The sequence below is a fragment of the Gallus gallus genome, chromosome 2, assembly GCF_016699485.2.
Source record: "Gallus gallus isolate bGalGal1 chromosome 2, bGalGal1.mat.broiler.GRCg7b, whole genome shotgun sequence".
Classification (NCBI taxonomy): Eukaryota; Metazoa; Chordata; class Aves; order Galliformes; family Phasianidae; genus Gallus; species Gallus gallus.
In genome coordinates this window covers 31,091,443-31,107,941 of record NC_052533.1, presented here as the reverse complement: position 1 = coordinate 31,107,941, position 16,499 = coordinate 31,091,443, and the positions used below count along the sequence as shown (strand labels likewise).

Below are 16,499 nucleotides of genomic sequence, written 5' to 3'. Positions count from 1 at the left end.
TTGATGGGTTCCAAAAGATGATTTAAGAACTGTTTTTTCTTAGTCTGACAGGTTCCTTTCATAGTTGCAGGTTTCCAACTTTACAGAAGCAGGTTTAATTTTTGTTTTGAATGAATGATCACGTTGAACCTAAACGTATCAGACTAACAGCAGCCCTGTAGAGTGATAAAGAAATAGCATCAAGAATTTATAATAACTACTGGAAAATAGCTTCCGAAAGTGCCCTTTTCGTCTGTGCACACAGCAGAAAAGAGTGAAGTGTGTAGGAGATGTAGTTGTCCCTAACACTTTTCCCAGTTAAAAAGACCACGTTTCCCATTATAGTACCGAGTCGACAAAATTGGGAAGAGTGAAAGGTTTGGGAAGGGAAAACTGAACCGTTTTCTCATGGGCTTTTTGTGAGAGCAGGATGCTAAAGCCTGCCCCATGGAGGGGATGCACAGCAGGCACTGTGACAGCCCCGTGCTGGGAGCCTCTAAGGCATGGTGTAGGACTTAGCAAAGGAGCACTGGTTGCATTCAAACACTACTGTGGAAAAAAAAGCAGAAAACTCGCCTTTATCCCAGTCTGTTTTCCAAACATGCTTTCAAAATTTGCTGTCTCCTGTGCTTTTGTGCAGTCTATCATATCATCTAAGTTGGGCAACAGATACTTGCTGGATAGTAACACTTTCATAGTTAGAGTTGTTTGTCATTCCCCCCACAACTGCCCTATCTTTGGCAAAGTCTAAATGAGCTTGCAGAAGCAGAGGTGTGTTTCTGCTTGAGCTGGTGTGAGATCCAGAGGACCAGGCTGAGCTGTGCTGCTGCTGCTGCTTCCTGCAGCACCCCAATGCCCAGCTGTGTGCAGGGAGCCCTCTGTGTGCATCCCAACCTCTCAGGAACACGGGCTGCTGGGGTTAGTGATGGCCTGGTTTTATAAACTCTGATGTTATCTGTCCCTGCTCCTGTGGTTTCAATAGGAGGAGAGTGGGGATTAATATTGCGGCAGATATTGTGTGGTGCTTAATTGCATTCAGATAACGTTGCTTAAATAGTTTTCTCTGTTTTCAAACTTGTTTTCATTTAATTTAGATGAAGGGTGAATAGAAGCTGCCAATTTGGCCATCTCTACATGATTCGTTATTTCATAATACCTGTATCATATTCCCTCTCATTCCTTTCCAAACTGAATTATCTTTCTGCCTTTAATCTCTTTACGAAGGAGGCCACCCATGCATCTAATAAGTTTTTACCTTTCTCTAACCATTTCTCGTGCACTCTTTTTAACCTTGGACACTATTTAATGCTATTTGTCAGCATTGATAAGATGATCCTCCTTTTTATTTATTTATATATGTTTTGGCATCCCCTAACTCCTTAGTGTAACACGCACTCATCTTCCCTCCCTATCGCACGGTCAGGAGACTTTCCAGCTCAGGGTGTGATGTGGGAACGCAAAAGCGCACACGAATGCTCAGCCTGCCAAATTGAGTACCTGGCCTAATTTCCACCTCCAGTGTTGTGGCCCAAAAATTCATTTTGCAATTTCTTCTGTTTTCAGAGCTCCCTTAGAAAAACACTCTGGGAGAATTCAATAATGAATTTGTATGCTAAAATAGGGGCGGGGGGAGGGGGTTAAGGGTGTTTCTGATGCTGATCTTCATAGGTAATGGTTTTACCCCGTTGCTTGCATTTGTTGGATTCCTCATAAATTTTTCTTTGGAATCTGATTTTATTCCATCTGTAAATCATGCTAAGCATATTTGTGTGATTTTTTTTTTTAATATTTTATTTATGTTTTTTTGACTTAGCAGATTTAAGGCAGGTTCTTTTAAATGCTGTTCTTGAATACCGGTATGGCTTTAAAGCATTTAGTTCTCTCTCTCATCTTTTGATTTTATATATGTGTCTGTGTATAAAAATTTAAACGGTTGAGCAGTGTTATCTGGAATTAGTTATAAACACGTGGTATGTGGAATCGGTTACAAGGGTTGTAGTCATGGTTGCCTGTGATGCTCTACCTGAGATCTATTTTTAGTTGCTTATATATTTTTTTTGCGTAATTTGAAATGCTGAAGTTGAAATAGCCCACATCATCTCAGCTTTTTCTTTTTCATCAGATGCTTCAGGTATTGAGTAATGAGAGTGAGGGGAAGAAAGGACTTGCCGTTCCTCCTTAGGGCTGTAGGGGAGGGACCTTGGCTTGGTAGGTGGCTCTTTGGTCAGGCAATTAAAAGGAAATAAAATCAAGAAAGTGTGTGGTGAGTTGAGACGTTGAGGAAAACGCTCCCCTTTGGTTAGGACTGCCATGGAAAGCTGAATTCTACACCAGGCCTCGGCTACCTGGTGCTGGGCAGAAGTTGCTGCAAGTCACTTGTGGTGTGTCCCGTGGTTGGTGTCTTCTGTCAAGAGCCTTGGTTCCCTCTTGCAGAAGTGCAGGGTTCTCCTTGCTGCTTTGTGCAGCTTTGAAGCTGCACTTTGAATGCACAGAAGTGCTGAGCTCAGTGGAAAATGAAGCCCTTGGTGTCCAAATTGGTCACTCAATTAGTAGTTCCTTCTGACAATTTTGGGTTTGTTCTCTGTGGTTCAGTTTTACATTCTTCAAACCCTGGTAATGCCACCTAAACAGAACTGTATTATAGGGTAAACTTATTAATAGTTTTGAACATTTGGTTACAACTGTAAGTTCCCAGGAGAAGAATTCACTCCAGGGTTTGTATGGGATGTGGTAAATAAGCCAGAGTTATTGTTTTCAGGCACTGCCTTTCTGGTGTGTGCAAACAATGACTTCAGCAGCTTCCAGACTTATTTTTCTGATTCTTCCAGACTATGGTCGTGGTTTCACGAGACAGTAAACTGGGTATTGAAGGGCCTACAAGATGAAAAACACCATCACCACATGTTGCAATGTGTTGAGCCACTGCACTCTGGCTTTGCCTATTCAAATGCCTTCATAATGTTTTGAAGGAGCGGTCTTGCCCCAGCAGACTGCGTGCCGGTTTGGATACTCCGTGCCTATCCTGCTTTGCCTCTACAGGAGACCTGTGTGGTTTTCCTTTTTCAGCTTAAAAAATAAAATCTAAAGGAGCAGCAAAGGTGCTGTGTTGATGCTCTGGCTTGTGGCAGCGGGCAGGCCAGCCTGGCACCAGCTCAGCAGTCTGTCGGGGTTTCCTCACCAGTGGTGCGGCCTTGTCTAATTGCACCTCTCAGAAACGACAGCTTCCTCAGGGATTTATGAGGTGCTTCACGTTTAATTTTCCCTGTAAGCCATGCTGTTTGGGCCCCCTACTGGGGACACAAGTTTCAGCACTGAAAAGAGTGCCTAAGCCAGAAGGAAGCTGCTCCAGATTCCTCGTTGCTGTAAGTAGTGGGGCTGGGTGAGTGCTGGTGGCTCTGCTGAGGCATTGGTTCATGCACTGATGTCGCAAGTGCACCAGGGCCTGGTGGGGATTACATCACATTGTTGTGTTGCATTAATGTAATTTAAAATTGCATTTTTTGTGGACACGAAAATACTCACAGAACAGCTAAGGTGTACAGATGGCATCGGTGTTTCAAGCAGGCTTGAAATCTGGAGCGATACCAGGATTGCCTCACCCAGCTCTTTCCCTTTCTTTCACCTTGACTCTCCTCTCTGAAAACAGAAGCCGCTTCTCCAGCATCTTCTTTCCTCATATTGTTGCCAGACCTCTTTTTTCCTTTTTTTCTCTTTTTGTTAAATCACCTGGAACACTCTGCATTTGCAGCCAAAAACATCCACGTGGTCTTTTACAGAATGACCCTAATCTTCCTGTCTCTATTTCTGCCTCTGCTACCTGTGATTTCAGCTGCTATCTAATTATAACTCTTCAGCATGATAGAAGTTGTAGAAGTTAGGATGGTGGTATAATGCATTTGCTTTATGTAAGCGGGTTCTGCAGTAACACTGTAAGGTTCCTATGTTGTGTGTGTGTGTATGTGTGAGAGAGAAACAGTATGGAAAACTGTTCTTACAGACCTAATGCCTTGAGACTAATTTGTTCATTGTACAGGGGGAAAACCTACAGTCCCAGTAAGAAGGGATGTATGAAATAGTGTGCTCTAAAAGAGCAGAAACAGACTTTTCTGGCATATTCAAAGGCTCCACTTCTAAACCCATGAAATCTACATGAGAACTGGAATATTTCTATGTGGGCTTCCTGCTCTCAGCACTGCTGAAGAGTAACATTTGTTTGTGAGGCAGCACTTGTAGAGCAGCCGCAATCTGTGGGGCTTGGTGTAGGGTACCGCTGTTTATAATGAAGTCAGAACTGGCTTTTAAAGCCTGATGAATGAAAGTCCACAGTATAAGACTGCGGCTTTTTTGTGTGAGAGACATCTGTGCTATAACAAGAGCAGGAGACCCAATTTAGACAACTGCTAGAACGAGAGCTCGAGAAAAGCGAAGCGAGGACTTTTTTTTTCCCCGAGCTTAGATGAAAAGTTTATACAAATAAACTTCTCCTTTCAGCTGCTCATCAGAATTGCTGCTGCACCACCAACTTGGCTTTGAATTTTGTTCTGATGGTCCAACAAGGCTGTATACCAAGAGTGTAACGGAAGAGTGGCTTAAACAAAACATGTTTGTTTTGCAGCAGAATTAGGAGGCTTTGAACTAGAGGAAAAAAGCTGGGGACGGGGGAAAAGACTGGATGAGGAGAAATATGAAACAATGAGGGATGTGAGCAGAAGCTGGCTGTTACAGTAAATAGATGTGAAGCAAGAAACATGCAGGAGTGGATTTCTATGTTTTGCCAGTGAGTTACAATGGGGGGGGGGTGGGGTCTGGTTTTAAGTAGTTGCAGTGGCCTTTACCAGCTGGATCAGCTGGTTCTGACAGTGTCCACAGCAAAGCTTGCTGATCCCTGGAAAATAGATGCATGCACTCACATCTCCCCCAACCACTTCTCAGAAATTTTTTACTAGTACATTTTAAATAGTCTGGTCAACAGACTGCCTTGATTGTGTTGGTCACACTTACTATCTACTTACATGAGCAAGATGAAAATAAGAGTGTGTGATGAGGACTATGCCGCTAAGAGCAACTCTACTTGACTCAACGGAGATCGTATATTTTGTTAGTTCCAGTCGTCCAAAGAAGCTTATCACAAATCTGCTTGATTTGGTTCATCTCCATTAAAATGAAAATGGGATCTCCAGTCACTTAGATTAACGCTCTGAGATGCACGCTCTGCTCTCTCTCTGAGATAGCTCAGAGGAGGATTAAGGAGTAGTATAACTGGAGAACTTCAAATGAAGAGGAGGGGGATGCCGAATGCTGAGCAATTCCTCAGTGGTGGCAGAAGAGCCTTTTGTTTCATAGGGTTCTTGGAGTAGATGCAGGTCGAGCACGTTGAGTGGGTTTTGATAGCTGACCCTAAGTGTACTGGAAGCAGTAGTTCTGAGAGTGCACGTAATACCTTTTGAAATGTTGCATAGTTTCATCTTGAAAGCATCCCTTTTCCTGGTGAAGGTGGTGACTTTAAAATCTGGTTCTTCATTAAAAGGTGTTCTTAAGTCAGAACATAAATTTAGTGTGGAAATAAATAGCAAAACATTGTTTGATTTTTTTTATTTCAGCGTTGCTCTTCTCCCGTATGGCAAAGGACAAAAATGAAATTCAGTAATTTTTAAAGTCATGCAGCTTTTGGCCAGGGTGGGCTGTGGAGTTCAAATGTAATAAAAATCTGTCATAAATCACTAAAACATTAGCTCACATTTGTAATACAGTCTTCTGTGTAATACAGCACTGGTGTTGACATACTGTAGGGACAAAAATTGCTTTTTCTGACTAATGAACTCTTCAGTATCCTGTTTCCAGTAAACATCTCAAAGTGGGTCTCTGAGCCAGGGACTTGGCTTGCTTTTGCTTGTTTTGAAGCATTCACTCCTGCTCATCTGTTGATTTCAACCAAGGAGAAGTTATCAGTTGGGCCATCTCTAGCAGAAAGCTTTTCACCAGTCGCATGCAGTGACTCTCCAGGCTTGTGCTGATGTGCAGCCCTGAGCTGCAAGATCTCCCATCTCCCTCTTGTCTTGGTGAATGCTTAAGTGGTCTCAAAAGGCTTTCCCCCAGGCTTCTCATTTTTTCTGATGCCCCGGAAACATGTCAGAAATATTTAGTGAATTTCAGAGTAAACATGTTCTTAAGTAGTTTCAAACTCTAGAATCTGAGGAGTAGCAGAAGAAACTAATTTAGGCAATCACAAAGACTTTTTTCACTTCTCGTTATAAATTGGATGCTTCTGCAGCGTCATTTTAATTCTCAAGACAAAACACAACAGAGCTCAGTGGTATACTTGTGTTCTGTGTTAGCTACTGGTGTAGCTGCTGTTTGATGGAACACTATTTCTCAGCAGGAGTAAAGTCAAGTTCATACCATATGGATTTTAGAGGGGCTGTGACAGTGGGTATTGTGACGTTTTTATTTGAATGCTTTGACACCTTGATTTTTCCTAGAGGTATAACTGTTTCTTGCCCCTTCATTTCCAATTGACTGGACTAAAATGAATTATGCCAGATAAAACCACAAGAAGAGGCAAAGCCTGAATAAAGTGTTTTTTTTTCCCCACTTGTTTTCTTCCTGACTTTCTACCAATGGACAAATGAACTGTGACCCTCGATAACTGTGAGGATGCTCTTGCTATTGATTCCTTTAGAATGGAGAATAACACTTTTCTATGAAACCAAAGAGTAATTATTCCTGACTCTGCTTTGCCCCGCACTGCAAACAGGTGGTTTCAAAGTTTATTTTCGAAACGTTGGGACTCAGGTATTGTATTTCTTCAGCTGTGTTCTTCATTTTCATATTTGCCAAGTTTTGAGTGTGGATTTTCTGAATATAGAACAAATGTAAGCAATGCATGCTTACTCTTTCCAAGCTGATGATGATTTATAGCTTAACAGAGAAGTCGTCTTGAATGCTCACATTCTGATAAAATCATTGTAGATTTGGGTGTAATTACAGGCTTTTTTTTGTTAATGATTTTGAAATTGAAACCTTTTGTTTCTTCCCCCCCCTATAGGTACTGGACAGTTTGTTAGCTCAGTATGGAACAGTGGAGAACTGTGAGCAAGGTACGCACTCCAATCTCAAATTGCTTTTAAGTTTGTAGTGAGAAGTGAATGCACGCTAAATTTACCTTCTTTCCTTTTGTTTTCCTCTCTAGTTAACACTGACACAGAGACTGCAGTTGTAAATGTAACATATGGCAATAAGGACCAGGCTAGACAGTAAGTATCTTGGAATTTGTTGCTGTAGGCTGGCTTGCATGTTGGAGTTCATGTTCTCTCATGTTTTTTATGCATCTTTTCTTCTGATTGACCTACCAGTAAAATGATCACGTGAGTGATAACACTTGAACCTATCGGTCTCCCCCTTGCCAAGTCTTGTGTGCTTTACCTTAGTGTTTGCTGCTTTCTGTCATCAACTTCTCCTACACGTTCAGTGCGTGTGTGAGATAACATTGAAAATTTGGGCAAAATTATTTGTCTAAGGAGGGTAGAAAGGCCATTGATCAGCCAGAGGTGGGGGATGGGAGGATCCCTCTCTGTGTGCTTGTGATTGTGTCTTTTGCCAAGCTTATGACCCTCTCAGGACGGTTGGTGTCCCAGCACAAGCCGTCACTCTCATTGCTCGAGTCTGCCTATATTGTTTGCTTATGTTTTCAGTAATCAATTATTCTTTTGTCTAGATCTTAAAATTCAAAGCCAAAATGTTTTCTTAACCAACAGTTGTGCCCTATCCCTTTAAACACTGATGTTATGTATTACGCTGTAGGTTTAAATTTGCTTTTCCTTTGCAGCTAGGAGCTCAAGTCCTTTTTCTTAATTTCTATTTTGGAGACTCAAACGTTTTTTTTTCCTCCCTCCTTTTTAACTATAGCAGGTTAAACAAAACCATACCCAAGGGAATAGCCTGCAATGAATTTCTTTTCTTAACTTTGAAATTTCTGCCACCTTGTGGCTAACTAGAATCATCATTAAAGACTTAGGCTATGCTGATGATATGCATTAATACAAAATTACAAATGAAATAAATTTGTACACTTAAGCATTTATGAGTTCCATGCAACTTGAATGCAACACAAGTCATCTTTCCAAATGTTAGGTTACTTGTTAGTATATATAGATGTGATGGGAAACTTGTCAGCGGCATCTGTAGTATACACTGGAGCTGAAGGAAACAATACTTTTCTTCAAATCACTATTGAACTTACCTCCTCAAAACCTCCTTCATATTTTCCTCTCCATGTTCTTTTGTTGCTTTTAATTCTGTTGCACAATAGTTTAAAAAAAAAGATGCTGAATTTCTTGTTCTGAAGGAGTCCAGTGGTGCAGCATTAGAAATTGGTTGTTAGTCACCTCTTTGAAGTTGTAATAAGAAAGTACCAAAAATATCATGGAAAGAAGCATGATGCATACGTTTGATTTGTCATCTGCAATGTGGTTTCCTGGATCTCTGCACTACATTCTAAAGCTGAGGACAACAAAGTGCAATTTCTTTCCCCTTATATTGTATTTGTTAAATTTTATGGATAATCCTGAGGAAATGTCACAAGTTGAGCCTGCGAGGAAGCGATTGAGATTAAAAACAAATAATTTGGTTTTGCATGAGAAATTGCATGGAAAATAATTGACGGTACCTTGAGTTTGAAGCAGGTGAATTTGTATCCATCATAGATGTTGGTGGAGGACCAGATGTATTGCAAGATAAATGATGACAGTGTGTTTGCCTTGAGCATGTAGGGCAAATGCGTGAGCCTTGATTTGCTTTTATGAATACTGTGACAGAGAATCAGGTCTACCTAAGGGCTTAGTTAATTTTATGCCAAGAGAATGTTGGTTCAGGTTGTTTGGGTTCAGGATTACAACTCTTAGCCACTTGAAAAGCCCCCAAGTGGCCAGATAGATGTTCTTCTGGTGAAAACAGCGAGGAATTGCGAGGTAGAATCACCACAGGGCCGTGTGGCTGATCTCTAGGGATACTGGAGGTGTTTCAGTTGAACGTTTTTGCGAGACATTACTTAGTTCTGCTTCTTGGAATGGTTATGGTAGACAGCGGTGGCTTTAGAAGGGAAGAGTGGTACATGAGTGCTTGATGTCTGATAGAAGTTAGTGTTGGTCAGCCCATGCAGTACCAGGAGTAACAAGAAATGCTTATTTGAAAGCCGCTCAGGCTGGTGGGGAATCAACAGCTAACAACAAGTTCTGCATTTTGAGATAAAGCAGCTTAGGGCAAATATTGCTATTAGCAGTGATGCTAGGCACAAAGACAAAGAGACCATACAATCCCTATGGTGCTGCACGCAGTGGCTCCCCAGTTCTCAGCGTGTTTTACACCTTTTATAACACACACACCAAACTTCACGGTTGGTGGCTGACAAAACAAGCTAAGCTGGCTGCTTCCTTTCTCGGTAGAGTGTATAGCATAGCCATGCCTGCTGGACTGTGTGTGCTGAGGGGACTGTGCAGTGATGGTGCTGCATCACAACCCGGTTCTGATTTCAACTTCTGATATGCAGTTTAAATGTGTGGCGTGCATTGTTTGAAAGGCGCTACTTATGAATCTAACTCTTAGTCTTATCCAGCTGGGAAGTTGAGCTTTCCTCTGTCTTGCAAGCTTAATGGCTGTGGCAGAGGTCGTCTTCAACCCTGTTTTCCAGGCTCATGCTGCGGTTGTGGCTTTAAACTGAAGGAGTGAAGAGGTTGGGTCCAAAGTGGCAATGCTACGCCATTGCAACAAATGGGAGAATAAGCCAGGCCAACCAGAACAGTGAAAAATGTTCCTTAGCTATCTCCCATGACCACAGCATCATGAGCCAGGATGTCGGTCACCTAAAGTGTATGTACACCTCAAGATCTTGCACACCTCTAGGGAAACCTGTGTCTTCTGCTCCCTTTACTTCTCTTAAGTGCATGTATACTAGTGTACGCAGCATGGGGAATAAGCAGGAAGTTAGAGATCTGTGTGTGGTCACAGAGCCATGGTCTCATTGCAATTGCAGCCGCAGCAACGTTGTGAGACAGCTCACATGACTGGAGTGCTGTCATGAATGGCTATGCACTTTTTAGGAAAGTCAGACCAGCGAGGCAAAGAGGTTTGCAGAGAGGCGTAGGGCAAGCAGTAAGATATCTCTGCTCCCAGGATAGCAAGGAGAAGGCTGGGACTGGCCGGGGAACTCTGTGACCTCAAACCACTCCTCCTGCAAGTGGCTAGGAGGAGGAAAGAGTTGTTCAAACTCAGAAAGCCCCATCATTCCCAGAAATTAGAGAGAGTCTTAAAAAGCACATGCGTGCACTGCTCTTAAACATGCAGTTACTGTTGTGACGGATTGTGGAATATTTGGGGAGACAAGCAGAGAGGGCAAGTGGCAGAGCTCAGATCACTCAGTGCCGGCTGGGTGTTCAGCCTGAAATGTGTGTGTGCCTTGAGGTGATCTGCTGGCTAAAGGGCCCTCCTCTTCTCGACTTGATCCAGAATGGGCTGACCACATCCCTGTGACCACCTCTGTGGCTGTCATCATCACAGCCATGCTGTGCGTCCTCTTTCTCTCCCCCAAAACGTTCCAGTGTGTAGGCATCGAGTGAGTGCTACAGGATTTAGCTCTACCACGATTTTGGAAGGGATTTCCGTACAAAATTGTTCTCCTGTCTATGGAGTGGGTGCCTGTTATTTCAGATTGGGGCTGGATGGCCATTCTTTAAATCTTATTTTTTAGCTCAGCAATGAGCTGTGGCTGGTGATTATGTCTCATGGTTATAACTGATGGTGTGTTTTAACTACTGGTTGTGATGTGAGGAGCTCAGGGTCTGTGTCTTAGCAGATACAAGCAGATACGTTTAAGATGCTGGTGATAGCCTTTTAATGAGAATATATACAAAACAAAACAAATACTGTTACCCTTTTCAGTGAAGCACAAAGCTGTGTGTGCATACAAGGAAGCATCTTTGACAAATGAGTAAGAGTTCACATAACTAATACTTTCATATGCCGTCATGGATCAGGACTAACGTTGCCATAGGAACGATAAGACTGAACATTCTAAATGGTATATGATTATAAGCTTAGATTTGTCTTTTGCTTTGTTTTTATTTTCAGAAATACTAATGAAAACTATATTTTTACTTAATGTGAAAAAAGAAATCTTCAGCCGAAGAAAGATTACCACCTAAATCTGTCTTCTCAGTATGCAAATGTATCTGCTTAGGGAGGAAAAATTAAAGGTAGTGTGCATACAAGATGCACGTGGGAGTGAAATGTGTTCTCCATCTAGTGCTTAGCGTCATCATACTATCAATGGATGAATGATTTCCTGCGTAAGATTTGATGCATTTTCTGTATTCATTAATTTAGGTTGTTTAACCTCCACTAGTATCAGAAGGTAGAAGGCTGATCAAATATCTTCTCATAGAAAGCTCACAAGAGAACAGCAGTGAGATGTAATTTTGATGGGGGGAGGAAAACTCAACTGACTGCGTAACAGAATACCTATTTAGTAGCTTCATCCTCACAAAGTGATCCTCCTTTGAGTAGGTCTTACCTGAACACAAGCCAAGCTCCAGTAGAATCTACCAGAGCATAGGCAGTGGTTGTTGTAAAATTTAGCTTTATTAAAAACAAAATGGAACTACAGTGAGATTTCTGCCAGCTCCTGCTGGCATTTGAAAGGTAAATGCTTTCCGTTTTCCCCATTGTCTTAATTTGAAGAAAAAAAAAAAAAACAACCACCATTTTGGGGCATGGAGGTTACTACTTGGTGAGGAAGCTTACTGAAGTTTTCTCCACCTCCATACTCATTAAGTCACTCTGAGGCTTTTAGCCCTCGTGTAAAAGATGGTGGGTACCAGCGATGACTTCTGACAGATGTAACCTGTGACATCTTCATAGCTGTGGTCATGGGAGGAGATCCTTAGCTCTGTCTGGGAAAGGAGAGGCCCTTGCTGAAAGGCAGAGGTGGTGTTGCCGTAGTTTGAGGTTCTGAGGTGGTCATCATATGAGAGGATGTACTTGGCAGAAGGGTGTGGATTTAACGTGTCTCTTGGTGGACTGCAAAAATGGCAATAGGTATGGCATGGCAGGGATCTCCTGTAGCCTTGACTAAGGCAGGTGCCACTGGTAGCAGGAAGAAGCTGTCCCTTGCTGTCCTCTGCGGCTTACGTCTCTCACAGGCGGTGGGGTTGGCTCTCTCTTCATGGCAACTGCTGATGCTTCTTTCTGTGATGCTGGCACCAGAGCATGCCTAAGGAACCTGTGGTTTAAATTACTGCCCCTTTTTTTTTTCCTGCAATAGTGCTTCAGTGCCTGTAAAATTTTGGTCTTGTTCTGGTGCTGAAGGAACTGTAATCTTACCTGATTACAGCCTTGTTATATGCCATAAAATTGATTAAAAACTATGTTCAGAGCAATTAAATAAAGGTGTTATGGTATTATGGCAGTATATTAAGAAGCTAGTGTTTTCTGACTCTTCTTCTGACTATTTGTCATTTGATCAGATTGGATTATAAAACAAGCCAGCCTATAAAATATGGAGAACTCCGATTCAGACGCTGAATTCCTCATTTTAAACTTTTCTCTCTACATATCTAAACTAGTTAAACCAGTGATGCCGCTGTAATATCTCTATGCGCTCAGATGCACACCACTGCTATCTAGCCTAAGTGAACTTTAAACCATGCTTGCTTCCAAATGCCTGCTCAAAACCAACCTGTCCAATATTTGATATTTTTTTCCCCTTCTCATCATAAGGCTTTGGTAGCCAGGGAGGATTTGTGTACCGCTGATATGATTGTTTTTTACCAAAATGGAAAAGGAGCTTTTCTCAGTTTGTTTAGAATTTTAGGTCATACAGAATATCTCATAGAAATGCTTAACAGTTTCTAAATTGCTTTTAAGCAGAAAAACTCAAATTCTTTCCAGAGGAAGTACGGTATATGTCAATTGTTACTTTATAATATCTGTTGTGACAACATGATATGTCTGTAGGTTGGTTGCAAACAAAAGCCTAGTCTTTTCCTCCCGTTATTCTGAGAAGAGTGGGATTTCTCTTGCACTGATTTAATGTAGGATTTTGTAAGTGCTGGGATTCTGGTCTAGGATGTTTTAAAGCCAGAGAAACTGGAAGCGTTTTAGGAAAGAAGCAGTGTCTGAACTTGTCAAATGAATGCATGGAAGGGAATGAGCTGGTATGAATGTCTATTTGCTGCCTACCAGCATGCTGGCAAAATGGTTGGTGCTCATTTCTTTAACATCTTGAGGTCTGATTCCAAAAGAAACAGGGCTTGGCCAACTGCACTGCCTGATGGTGCCATTCCCCTTCCTCACAGCTCTTCAGCTTCTTGGCTGATTTCAGAAAAACTCAAACCATAAATAGAGGTTGCAGATATTTGCTGTCAGTGAGAACTCTCTTTCAGGTTGCATAAGATGGTGAGGCTTCATAGCCCTTCCCCAAATAATATCTCCGCGAGGAGAGACTTTGGTGAAATGCCTTTTCAGCGTTGCTGCTCTGTGCGGAAGCTCAGGCTTGAGAGACAAGTCCATAGGACAGCAAGTTTCATTAGTTGTACTGCTCAGTCTTTTCTGTTCTTGTAAACACAGCATTTTGTGTAATAAAATGCTCTCTGAAGTCTGTGGAGTAGAAGTTCAGAAATGTCAGCTTTGAAATGGCCTCAGCAAATTTTAATCCAGCTCTCTTCTGCCATATGCTGTAGGAGATTCTCCCATTATGGGAGCAATTACACTTCCATTCCATCCCCAGAGGACCTCTGTCTCATTTGGTGAACAGAAGTATTTAATGAGCAGTGATCAGTTATTCAATATTTTGCTTTCCTTGTTGTTCAGTGGGATTGCCTTAGGACTTATTTATTATCAACTCTTATTAAATGCTGCTCCAAAGACAAGAATTAATTCTGTACACTCTTTACTGTCCTACTGGAGTATTTCACACATGCTGGTTTACTCCCTGAGATGTGAGGGTGTATGTTACCCTCTTTATTGTGTCTGAGCGTCACTGTCCTGCTAACACTTATGTGCACGGCTGCTGCTCTCTTCCAGCAGTGGTTTGAGGCCAGGGGCCTGATGGTCAAGTGGGACACCTGGGAGGTGAGCAGTACTTTGCTAGCTGCCCTTGGAAATGGTTGGCCTTGTAGCTCTGTGGCAGATGAAGGGGTAAAGCTCTCATTGGGGGCAGCGTGTTGTAAACCAGCTGTAACTACACAAATGTGCGTGAACTAGATTCAGTTTCTGTATCTCCAAGATCTTGCTTCAGAGCATATAGTTACTATGAGCTTTTTAAACGAACATGTTGGTGGATTCCTTAATATGCAATACAAAGCTCCCTCCCTCTCACTAGTGTTTTTAAATTAACCTTTAAACGAAGTCTCTTAGTAATTTTTTTTGTCCCAGATTAAGCCTGGCATTCATATACTACCCTCAAATCAATGCACGTTTCAGTGATATCAGTATATCACATTTCTGATAATGTCAGTAACGTGCCTTCTGTGGTGAAACTCAAACTTTTTCAACTAGATGCATGAAGCTTATACTAACATGTTACCAGCATGCTGTGGGTAGCTTAGTTACCCCTACTGCTGCTTCCTGGATCTTCAATTTTATTGACACTTCCTCTTCTGCTTGCTAGCGTGAGATCTTCTACCTTTCAGAATCTGTTGCTTTTGGCCCTGGAGCTGTGCTCCCTCTGTAGAGAGCAGGCTGGGTCATGTTGACCTGAGGATGTGGGACCTCCTTGCTTAGTTGAAATGGCTCTGTTTAGATTCTTCTTTCTCCTGTCAGCAATATCACAATGTCCTCAGTGCTACAAAGGCACATGGGAGATACCTTATTTGTGGGTGCTGCATAGAATGTAGACGAGCAGGGTATTTTTGTATTAGGTAAAATCACCTGCTGCAATGTGCCTGACCTTTGGTGTTCCCTCTACTGGAAACTAGCAATGATATGCCAACTGATCCATAAAGAAATTCAGATTTAGAGCTTCCTGTAGCTGGAGGCCTCTTTTAAATGTAGCCATTGTCTGAGTGGCCTTCCAGTATTTAGTGTTATGCTGAAGACATGCTCTACTCAGTGTAGTGAGATGGTATGGTCTTAAGGGCAGAATAGGGCTTGAAACATCATGTAAATACCTTCAAAACACCTTTGTATTGATCCAGAGCGTCAATGATGCTTTAGTTTTAATTTGCTGGTTAACTTTTAATCCATAACTGGTTGGTAAACTGATGTTTCAAGTGCCATTGACTGGCTTTGAGTACTTTCTATGCTGCTGAGAACAAAGCGTGAGCTGTTTTTCCTGTCTTTTTCTGTCATAGCTATGTCAGTTAGTGCAATAAACCTCCAGCCAAATAGCTGTGCTGGCAAAAACTCTAATGAAGGTGCTGTGATATCAGCTAAAGTTTTCCCTCTGGTGCAGCTTTAATTCTATTTGGGAAACTGATTTAAATTACAGCAGGCAAAAGAATGCTTTTGAGTATATAAGCTCTGTCTCCTGTGAGGTTTTGCTGATAGGGTTGTACCAGCAAAACCTTTAAAGTGCACAGAAGCCCAGAGCAAGCAAGAGCTAACTTGCAGTTCTTAATACAGTAACTTTACTTTCTTCAGTCAAGATTTAGATTAAAAAAAATTAAATAAATAATTGAATATTAGCTTTCACCCGGGAACCAGATTGTAGCTTTTACTGTTTGATTTGGGAAGTGCAGAAGGCTACACCTGAATGATTTCTCATTTTTATAAGGTCTCACCTGTGGCTGTTCTTTCTTTTTTTTTTCCCCAACCCCCCTCCTCCTCTTCTCCCCCTTGCAAACAAACAGAGCAATAGAAAAACTGAACGGGTTTCAGCTTGAAAACTATTCCTTGAAAGTTGCATATATCCCCGATGAAATGGCAGCACAGCAACCTCCGCAGCAACATCCCCAGGGACGACGTGGATTTGGACAGAGGGGCCCTCCAAGGCAGGGCTCACCCAGCGCAACCACGCGGCAGAAACCACAGTCGGACGTTCCTCTACGGATGTTGGTTCCCACACAGTTTGTTGGAGCCATTATTGGGAAAGAAGGAGCAACCATCAGAAATATTACAAAGCAGACTCAGTCCAAGTAAGTTACTGTAAAAAGGTCGCTGTAAGTTTCAGTGTTGTGTCCTTGTTTACTGTGTGAAAGGAGAAGCAAAATTTCTGCCTCTTTTCTAAGGGATGAGTTTTGATGAGATTTACAGACTGTTCAGCAGTTTGTCTTGCTATGGGAGCTGCTGGAAACACTTTGCCTTAGCAGTATAAATGTGTCTTCTGCTGTGTTCTGTGTGTGTGCTGTGCCTTATATTGTGTGTGCTTTGTGTTTCTGAAGACAGCTCAACCTTACAGATAGAAGGGGGGAGGGCTCCTTTTCCTTTCTTTCTTTAAATCTGGAATATTTGTGTTATTGAAATGTCCTTGGTTGCAGGAAGAGATTGTCTCCCACTTCTCTCATAATGCTGTTGCAGCCTTTGAAAGGCTG

The 16,499-nt window shown here is 42.1% G+C and overlaps 1 protein-coding gene across 5 annotated transcripts in view; it reads left to right on the top strand.

The window, feature by feature from the left end:
- Positions 1–16,499, top strand: part of IGF2BP3 (insulin like growth factor 2 mRNA binding protein 3) — a 107,425-nt gene that overhangs the window by 56,997 nt on the left and 33,929 nt on the right. For 4 of the 5 annotated variants that reach the window (XM_015281444.4, XM_025147195.3, XM_025147196.3 and 1 more), the window contains 3 exon segments: positions 7,025–7,076; positions 7,169–7,232; positions 15,819–16,103. In XM_015281444.4, the coding sequence (XP_015136930.1) occupies positions 7,025–7,076; positions 7,169–7,232; positions 15,819–16,103 (401 nt within the window). 5 annotated transcript variants of the gene reach the window in all.